Source organism: Chlamydomonas reinhardtii, chromosome 10, assembly GCF_000002595.2.
Source record: "Chlamydomonas reinhardtii strain CC-503 cw92 mt+ chromosome 10, whole genome shotgun sequence".
Lineage (NCBI taxonomy): Eukaryota > Viridiplantae > Chlorophyta > Chlorophyceae > Chlamydomonadales > Chlamydomonadaceae > Chlamydomonas > Chlamydomonas reinhardtii.
In genome coordinates, this window is record NC_057013.1 from 2,364,281 (window position 1) to 2,374,195 (window position 9,915).

Genomic DNA, 9,915 nt, shown 5'->3' on the forward strand with positions numbered 1-9,915 from the left:
AGCGGGACTGGCCACTATGCCAACGCCGTGCTGAGGCACCGACATGCCCTGTCCCCGCCCCGCCACGCCACCTTACCCACGCCACTTCACGGTCCATGATATCCCAAATGCACCTCACCCACATCCCACTCAAGCACCGCAAACGGCTAGCCGGGCTCGGGCGCGGGCTCCCGGGCCGCGACACATTTAAGGCTCGGGGACGCATGGTTTGGCTGTTGCAAACAATTTCGACATTCTTGCCCCAAGACGCTTGTCGTCGACATGTTTTGATACATGGATGTAAGATATTTAGGGGCCGAGAGCTATACTCGCGGACTGAAGAAAGTCAAGATGTCCATGGACTCACGAGGTCGCTTCTCGCTCCGGCCGAGTTTTCCCTGCCGCCTATTTTTCTACAATAGGGAATAGCAATTAATAATACGTGGCACTCGCGGTTTGCGCCAGTTTGGCACTTTTTGTCGACACAGGCAGGCACGCACGCACGCACGCACGGACAGGGGCAATCCTGGGGGGCTTCGCCCCCCCCTGGATCGCTTCGCTCGGGGGGCTCAGCCCAAAAAACCTTCGCCTGCCCACTAAGCTCCCCCGCTGACCCTCTCGTATGCCACTGCTTCAGTGGCTCATGTTAGTGCTCACGCGCTTCTCCTAACGTCATGTTCGCTTGTGCGTGTTGCGTTCTTTCAAGCATATCAATAATCTCCTAAGGGCTGATCCCTTTCAAGCCTCCAGCTGTGTGTGTGTGTGTGTGTGTGTGTGTGTGTGTGTGTGTGTGTGTGTGTGTGTGTGTGTGTGTGTGTGTGTGTGTGTGTGTGTGTGTGTGCGTATACCGCGTGTGGCGTGTGGTGTGGGGCGTGTGGGCCAGGCACGGACAGGGGCGATCCTATGGGGCTTCGCCCCCCTGGATCTGTCGAAACTGTGGGGGGCTAAGCGCCTCAGGCTGGGGGTGGGGCAAAACCGGGGATGAACGTTCGACTGCTGAGCGCTGTACAGCTGCCGAATATCTGCACGCATAATACAAGTTGTGCACTGTACGTTCTTTCAGTATTTCTCAATGAAACCGCAAAGCTTGCTTCTGAGCACCGCTGAAATGGCCGTATGCGTGCGCGACTTTGCTGACATTCAGTCGGACATTGACAAGGTGACAAAAGAGATAAATGATGTCGACGCGCAAGTGAGCAAGGTAGAAGCCAAGGTGGAGAAGGCAGAAGCAGAAGTGGAGAAGGCAAGGGCGATGCGTCGTGAAATAGCCAAGGAGCTGAAGCACCCAGATCTCAGCGAGAAGGAGCGGGCGGCGCTGGTTGCGGAGCAGGAGTCGTGCGTCGCGGACTTGACAGCTGCCGAGAGGAAACTGGAGCGGCTGAGCAGGAAGGAGGAGTACCTGCGCAAGGACAAGGAGCAGCTGCGCACGAAGAAGGCGCAGCTGCGCAACAAGGAGGAGCAGCTGCGCAAGAAGGAGGAGAGGCTGCAACAGGACGGTGAGCATTGCGGTCTTGCTCGATGCTTTATTGAGGTCTGATGGGCGTTTTTGCCGAGCTCTAGAGCTTAAATTACGCTGCTGCTCCGCTGTTGCCGTCCCAATCTACCAAAACCACATCTCACTGGGACATGTGCCTTTGCCCCCCTGAACGCGGGGAGCGCTACAGGAGCCGGTGAGTTTGTGTTGCGAAAGCCCTATGTAAGCATGGTGCACGTGCAGTTGCTATAAATGTGCAGCGTGCACCGTGCAGTGTGCAGTATGCAGCGTGCACCGTGCAGTGTGCAGTATGCAGCGTGCACCGTGCAGTGTGCAGTATGCAGCGTGCGCCGACCAACCGCCCCGCGCGGCCCAGAAGCTTTCTCGCGGTGCGGACACTCCTCGCGTGTCGGAATGCCAACGCTGCCTCCTTTTGCAGACAAGAAGAAGAAGCTGTCACCATATGAGATCATGGACAAGGTCTACAAGGACGCCACGTACACGGCGCCCGTCCGTGTACACGGCGACCATAAGCCGGTGAGCGACCTGGCGGGTCCAACGATGGAGCGGAGGAGGTGGAGGCGGGGAATATGGGGGAGGGTTCGGCGGAGTGTTTTCATAGGAGGGTGCGTGTGTGGGTGCACAGGAGGGTGGGATGGGTGGCTGGTCACGAAGGGTACAGGACAGAAGTCTGCCGCCCGCTTCCCCATACGCGAGGGAACCCGTTCTCCAGGCTCGAAGGCCCCAGGGTTTGGGCAGGGTGGGAAGGGTTGGCAATGGCTCTGCCGGCGCTGGCTTGGGCGGGCGCGCTCGTGCACGGACATGCATTGTGCATATGCATTGGGGTCCTGGCCTATGGCGACCTGCTGCACTGTGACTGACCTTTGCATCTACGGGTCTGCTCCTGACATCCTGCCCTCCTGGCACATGCCCCAGCAGGTCACGCTGGAGGAAAAGAAGAAAAGCTGACTAGCAGTGGCCGGCAAGGTCGGCATCGTGGCCTTCCGTCTCTGTGGCCCTGTGCTGGTCCTGCGTGCGGGGCATCGGCGGCCGGTACACGCCGCCTGTGCTCCTCACCGTCGGGCTTGTCCTGACGGCAATGTGGGCCATTGGGCTGTGTGTGTTCACGGCGGCGGTGCTGTCAGAGATCCAGGTGTGCCACGGCGCCACCGTGTCCTGCGGATTGGCAATCCTAGCGGGCATGTGTGTGCTGATATATCTGGATTGGCACGATTTGCCTTTCCGGGAGGCTGCGCGGCGGGTGCTGGACGCTGCCAGCTATGCTTACACGTTGTTGAAGAACGAAGTGCACTACATTGCGAAGGACATCGCATTAGATGTTTGTTGCTGAGAGGGAGGATGGCCAGGAGACAGATCGTGTGGGAGAGGGGCACTCGCGGCCGTCAAGGTTGTCAGGCCCGAGTGCCGTAAGGTGTGTCGTTTTGTCGTGCTTTTGAACGAGCTCGCTGCTCTCATGACGGGCCAGCGCCTCGCATCTACTCCTATGGCTTAGTGCTTAGTTGTGAGGCTCCCCGCCCGCCTCCATGACTAGTGCAAGTTGGGGCTAATGGAGGACACCACTGCTGTAAGCTATGCTCAAGCATCTTGGGTTGCGCCTATTGCAGCATTCCCTTTGGTACCGGTTTGCTGGTCAGCCGAACCGGGCCTGATAGCCACAGCGAGGTAGCAGCGATGTAAGTGCGTGGCAGCCCTGAGCAGGTATGAGGCACGGAACAGATGTGAGGCATTCAGGGATCATGTTGATCACGTCTGCCTGGACAGTGGACACGGCTTCCATTTGGCTGCACTTGCTCTAGCATGTTGAGGTGAATACGGCTGGTCGGCGGCCTGCCCCAGGTAGGGCGGGGGATGGGTGGGATGCCAGGCATAAATGCGCCCAGGCACTGTTGTGAAAGACCCCGATGGCGGCTGAGCCGCTGAGGTGTGTGATGGGACAGGGTTCAAGGCAGATTGGCGAGGTCCCGTAGGGAGCCGCTGAGGGGCAGACCGGGGCACACCGTGTGTTACAAGGCCTCGCAAAGAGCCAGAGACACCGAGACAGGAGTCAGTGCCAGAGTTCCGTTGAGGACTGTTGCGGCCGACACATTGAAATAAGCTTAGAGTTACTGCGGAAGTGGGGCGCCATCACCAAATGTGCCGAAGTGGGGCGCCATCACCAACCTGATAACCAAGGAAAGACACATCCGCGGTACCCACCAGCTCACCTATTATTGCATCTGCGCACTACACGCATATTGCCTGTTGTAACGTCCTGGAGCGTATTGGGCGTGATCGCGCAGTCAACTGCCAGCGAAGTCCAACAGTGCACATCACGCGTGTCACGGCACGTACCCGCCAAGCCATCCTCTTCACACGTCATCTCCAATACCGCAGTTGCAGTTGCCGCAGACAGGCGGCTGGTGTCCACCACGTCGGCAACAGCCGACAAGTCGATCTGCCAAGCCTACGCCGGAACATAGGGTAGCAACTGGCTCCAACGTCAACGTCGTCCAATCAATCTCCCACCCAATCGTCGACTGCCCAAAACGTGTCTTGGCCACAACGGGCTGAGGGCTTCACCCAAAGCCGTGAAAGCCGCTCTGATCCGACCCCATCAATGTGCGTCCATCAGGACCTCCACCAACAGCGGTTACATGAACGCCATGCGAGTCGTTCGAGCAACCCCAACCCTTGCTGCTAGTGCTGGTGCTGGCGGCGCTGCGGGCACCGCCGGTCGCGCCACGGCGCCAGGGACCTGCCGCACACATCGCCGGCCTAAGCCGCTGCGCACCACACGCACCATCCCCAGCAACGCCTCCGCCTTCGCCGCCGCCATGTCGCCACAGCTGTGGCTGCAGGCGGCGCGCTGGTAGGTGTCCTCGCTGGCACGCACACCGACGCAGACGCCGACAGCAGGGGGCTCAGCCCAAAAAGACTTCCCCAAATCTCGACCCCCTCAGCCGTAAAACACATGCTCCTACCGCCTCGGAGGCGCAGCACTGCCAACCCACACGCCGATGAATCCAAAGTGCCGGCCCGCGCCACATTGACACCAACATCGTCCGTTGCCCCGACCCCACACCGCTTGCCAGATATGCATTGAGCATACCGGAATAGCCAAAGCGCGCAAACCACGCTCGCGACCACAGCCTCACGCTGCGGCTCCCACCCCGTCTGCACGCACCCTAGGTGCTCAGCCCCTCCTCACTGCGGCACCACCGCCGCCTCGGCCGCCTTGGCGGACGGCTCCGCCGCCGCATCCGCCGCCGCATCTGCCACCGCCGCCGCCGCCGCCTCGGCCGCCGCCGCTGCCTCGTCACGTGCTGCCAGCTCGTCAATCTTGCGGAACTGCCAAGGCCACCTGCCGGGGTGGTGGGGGTGGTAGCCGTTCATGGGAAACGGAGTGATAAATCTCACAAGTACCGTATGAAATGCCGACGTCCAGTAGGAACGGCACGCGGGTTTAGCGAGGTAGAGAGCGAGGATGAGGGTGAGGGGCGCCGTGCACGTGTGTTAAAGAGCACAAGGAAAACATTGCGCAAAGACACTGTATGCGATGCAGCCAAAGGCGCCGTGTACGTGCGTTTGTGCGTGTGTTAAAGAGCACAAGGAAAACATTGCGCAAAGCCAGTGGATGCGATGCAGCAAAGCGACGGTTTACGGATGTTACCTGAAGTTACCGCGCATACCTGCTGCGGTGAGCCGCCGGTCTTACCAACCGGAAATCGCGCAACCCCCGCTACTCTAACTAACCTCGAGGGGGGATTAGTTTCCACACGCTCTCAAGGGTGCAAACCCATGCATGTGCTCACGGTACCGTGAGGCCCAGGCACTCCTACGATTCCTAGCTCCGCGTCGCTACTCCTGGCCGCTAAGTCCAAGCTCCCGCCCAATCCTCGATGAACTTCTCACCTACGAGCGAATAAGAAAACAACAGAGCACAGGCGGCAGCAGGGGAGTGTCACGAACAAGAGCGAAGAAACATGTTAGCGCGGCGGCGCGCGACGAGCAAGAGCAAACACGCAGCCCAGTCCCAGCCCAATTAACTATACTAGGGGTTGCGCGATTTGGGAAAGAGACGGAGGGTGGGCGACCACGAGCAAGTGAACAGGCGGGAGACGGCATGGGCGCATGCATGACGGCAAATGCAAATGGGGTGCCAGCACCATGGGCTAGCGGGGGAAACCCCGTGTGTGTGTGTGTGTGTGTGTGTGTGTGTGTGTGTGTGTGTGTGTGTGTGTGTGTGTGTGTGTGTGTGTTAAAAAACGAAACGAAAGCCCGCCCAATGACGCGACGGAGTTACTTACCGATACCCACCATTTTACCGAGCGTCGCGTGACTGTCGTGACCCAGGTAGTCATACTTACCCGCGATAAGCCTGGAACCCCACGGGCGACCATTCGGCCTGACCCCGCGATGCACCTGTATGCGTCCATGCTCCGCACCCTGGGCGCGCTAAACAACGTTTACCCAGCACGCCTAATTCCCGGATTCCCGCCCGCTGGTCGTAGTCGAGCTCACCTATAGGCAAAAGTGGAAGCATGGGCATAGGGCGGCAGCGAGGAAGTGTCACGGGCATGTGAATGGCAACGGCGACAAGAGAGGCGGCGTGCAGCAGACAAGCTAGGTATCACGCGTCCCAAATCCCGCCCACTAAGTACAATAACACTATTGGAAGAGGGCGAGTTAGCGGTGGCACTGCGACTAAACGGGGTCGAGGCTGCATGGGGGACGTGGCGGGCGGCGGTTGCAGCGTTTCCAGACGCGTGTCAGGCTGGTGTGTGTGCGTGTGACGTGTGTGCGCCGTGGGCTGGCGGGAGCTGGCCTCCCGCTCCCCACTCCACGGCGGCACCGAGGCTAGGCACGCTCGCGGCCGCAGTGGCCGCGTCGGCTGTGCGTGACGAGCCCCCCACCCCCCAGAATCCAGTTACCCCCCTGATAGTGAACACGCGCCGCGACGTGTCGCGTGTGCATGGTAGTGCCGCGCCGTACGCCTCGGCGACCGGGCCCACTCCGTGACGAGGTCCGTCGTCCGCCAGAGCCACCAGAGCCATCAGGTGGTCGCAGCAGGTGGCCGAGCGGTACCGATGGCATATCGCGCATGCATCGCGGGCACCGGATGGGGTCCCAGACCTGTGACGCGGGCTTCAAGAGACAAATAGCGTGGTGCTGGTACCGAGACCAGCGGGAACAGGGCGCGTGTGTGTGTGTGTGTGTGTGTGTGTGTGTGTGTGTGTGTGTGTGTGTGTGTGTGTGTGTGTGTGTGTGTGTGGCTGTGTGTGTGTGTGTGTGTGTGTGTGTGTTGAAAAGAAAACAACAAAACGAAGCCCGCCCAGACGGCGCGACGGAGTTACTTACGAATACCTACCGATACCGAGCGTCTTGTAGCCGCGTCGACCCCGGTAGTCATACTTACCCGCAAAAAGCCTGGAACCCCCCCTCGGGCGATCGACGAACGACCTGACCCCGAGTGGCACCCATATGCATTGTATGCGCCGCGCCCTGGGCGCGCTGCAACGTTGACCCAGCACGCCTAATGCCCTGATTCCCGCCCGCTGGTCGTAGTCGAGCTGTGTGTGTGTGTGTGTGTGTGTGTGTGTGTGTGTGTGTGTGTGTGTGTGTGTGTGTGTGTGTGTGTGTGTGTGTGTGTGTGTGTGTGTGTGTGTGTGTGTGTGTGTGTGTGTGTGTGTGTGTGTGTGTGTGGCTGTGTGTGTGTGTGTGGCTGTGTGTGTGGCTGTGTGTGTGTGGCTGTGTGTGGCTGTGTGTGTGTGTGTGTGTGTGTGTGTGTGTGTGTGTGTGTGTGTGTGTGTGTGTGTGTGTGTGTGTGTGTGTGTGTGTGTGTGTGTGTGTGTGTGTGTGTGTGTGTGTGTGTGTGTGGGCCAGGCACGGACAGGGGCGATCCTATGGGGCTTCGCCCCCCCGGATCTGTCGAAACTGTGGGGGGCTAAGCGCCTCAGGCCGGGCGCGGGGCAAGCCCCGGGGCACCATGTGGGATGCAGAACGTTCGAGCTAGCCGAGCTAGCAACTGCCGAATATCTGCAGTGCATAATACATGTGCAATGTACGTTCTTTCAGTATTTCTCACTGAAACCGCAAAGCTTTAAGCTTCTGAGCACCGCTGAAATGGCCGAATGCGTGCGCGACTTTGCTGACATACAGTCGGAGATTGACAAGGTGACAAACGAGATAAATGATGTCGACGCGCAAGTGAGCAAGGTAGAAGCCAAGGTGGAGAAGGCAGAAGCAGAAGTGGAGAAGGCAGAAGCAGAAGTGGAGAAGGCAAGGGCGATGCGTCGTGAAATAGCCAAGGAGCTGAAGCACCCAGATCTCAGCGAGAAGGAGCGGGCGGCGCTGGCTGCGGAGCAGGAGTCGTGCGTTGCGGACTTGACAGCTGCCGAGAAGAAACTGGAGCACCTGCGCAAGGACCTGGAGCAGCTGCGCACAAAGGAGGAGCTGATGCGCAGGAAGGAAGAGCAGCTGCGCAAGGAGAAGGAGGAGCTGCGCACGGACCTGCGCAAGAAGGAGGAGAGGCTGCATCAGGACGGTGAGCTTGATGCTTCGGGAACCTAGGACTGATTTTGCGTCCTTGTTGCTTTTGAGGCCTGATGGGCGTTTTTGCCGAGCTCTAACGCTTAGATTACGCTGCTGCTCCTTGTTGCCGTCCCAATCTACCAAAACCACATCTCACTGGGACATGTGCCTTTGCCCCCCTGAACGCGGGGAGCGCTACAGGAGCCGGTGAGTTTGTGTTGCGAAAGCCCTATGTAAGCATGGTGCACGTGCAGTTGCTATAAATGTGCAGCGTGCACCGTGCAGTGTGCAGTATGCAGCGTGCACCGTGCAGTGTGCAGTATGCAGCGTGCACCGACCAACCGCCCCGCGCGGCCCAGAAGCTTTCTCGCGGTGCGGACACTCCTCGCGTGTCGGAATGCCAACGCTGCCTCCTTTTGCAGACATGAAGAAGAAGCTGTCCCCATATGAGATCATGGACAAGGTCTACAAGGACGCCACGTACACGGCGCCCGTCCGTGTACACGGCGACCATAAGCCGGTGAGCAACCTGGCGGGTCCAACGATGGAGCGGAGGAGGTGGAGGCGGGAAATATGGGGGAGGGTTCGGCGGAGTGTTTTCATAGGAGGGTGCGTGTGTGGGTGCACAGGAGGGTGGGATGGGTGGCTGGTCACGAAGGGTACAGGACAGAAGTCTGCCGCCCACTTCCCCATACGCGAGGGAGCCCGTTCTCCAGGCTCGAAGGCCCCAGGGTTTGGGCAGGGTGGGAAGGGGTGGCAATGGCTCTGCCGGCGCTGGCTTGGGCGGGCGCGCTCGTGCACGGACATGCATTGTGCATGTGCATTGGGGTCCTGGCCTATGGAGACCTGCGCTGTGACTGACCTTCGCATCTACGGGTCTACTCCCGACATCCTGCCCTCCTGGCACATGCCCCAGCAGGTCACACTGGAGGAAAAGAAGAAAAGCTGACTAGCAGTGGCCGGCAAGGTGGGCATCGCGGCCCTCCGTCTCTGCGGCCCGGTGCTGGTCCTGCGTGCGGGGCATCGGCGGCCGGTACACGCCGCCTGTGCTCCTCACCGTCGGGCTTGTCCTGACGGCAATGTGGGCCATTGGGCTGTGCGTGTCTATGGTGGCGGTGCTGTCAGAGATCCGGGTGTGCCACGGCGCCACCGTGTCCTGCGCATTGGCAATCCTAGCAGGCATGTGTGTGCTAATCTATTTGGATTGGCACAATTTGCCTTTCCGGGAGGCTGCGTGGCGGGTGCTGGACGCTGCCAGCTATGCTTACACGTTGTTGAAGAACGAGGTGCGCTGCATTGCGAAGGACATCGCATTAGATGCTTGTTGCTGAGAGGAAGCTGCTGGAGGAGGAGGATGGCCAGGAGACAGATCGTGTGGGAGAGGGGCACTCGCGGCCGTCAAGGTTGTCAGGCCTGAGTGCCGTAAGTGAGCCCGAGTGTTGTTTTGTCATGCTTTGGACGAGCTCGCTGCTCTCATAACGGGCCAGCGCCTCGCATCTACTCCTGTGGCTTAGTGCTTAGTTGTGAGGCTCCCCGCCCGCGTCCATGACTAGTGCAAGTTGGGGCTGATGGAGGACACCACTGCTGTAAGCTATGCTCGAGCATCTTGGTTGCGCCTTTGCAGCATTCCCCTTTGGTACCGGTTTACTGGTCAGCCGAACCGGGTCTAAGCCACAGCGAGGTAGCAGGGATGTAAGTGCGTGGCAGCCCTGAGCAGGTATGAGGCATGGAGCAGATGTGAGGCGTTCAGGGATCATGTTGATCACGTCTGCCTGGACCAATGGCCATGGCTTCCATTTGGCTGCACTTGCTCTAGCATGTTGAGATGATTACGGCGGGTCGGCGGCCCGCCCCAGGGAGGGCGGGGGATGGGTGGGATGCCAGGCACAAAGCGCCCAGGCACTGTTATCCGGGTCTTGAAAGACCCCGTG

The 9,915-nt window shown here is 59.8% G+C and overlaps 2 protein-coding genes across 2 annotated transcripts; both read left to right on the top strand.

Annotated features, from left to right (window-relative positions):
- Positions 1 to 1,032: 1,032 nt before the first annotated feature.
- On the top strand, positions 1,033 to 3,444 carry CHLRE_10g435100v5 (uncharacterized protein). The gene is made up of 4 exons (XM_001702593.2): positions 1,033 to 1,475; positions 1,644 to 1,649; positions 1,893 to 1,990; positions 2,393 to 3,444. Exons 1-4 carry the CDS (start codon positions 1,088 to 1,090, stop codon positions 2,420 to 2,422), a joined length of 522 nt encoding a protein of 173 aa, XP_001702645.2. The 5' UTR covers positions 1,033 to 1,087; the 3' UTR covers positions 2,423 to 3,444.
- Positions 3,445 to 7,382: 3,938 nt separating this feature from the next.
- On the top strand, positions 7,383 to 9,914 carry CHLRE_10g435200v5 (uncharacterized protein). Its single transcript, XM_043066707.1, has 4 exons — positions 7,383 to 7,997; positions 8,186 to 8,191; positions 8,407 to 8,504; positions 8,904 to 9,914. The coding sequence occupies exons 1-4, from the start codon at positions 7,577 to 7,579 to the stop codon at positions 8,931 to 8,933; spliced, it is 555 nt and encodes a 184-aa protein (XP_042920104.1). The 5' UTR covers positions 7,383 to 7,576; the 3' UTR covers positions 8,934 to 9,914.
- The last annotated feature ends 1 nt before the right edge of the window (position 9,915 follows it).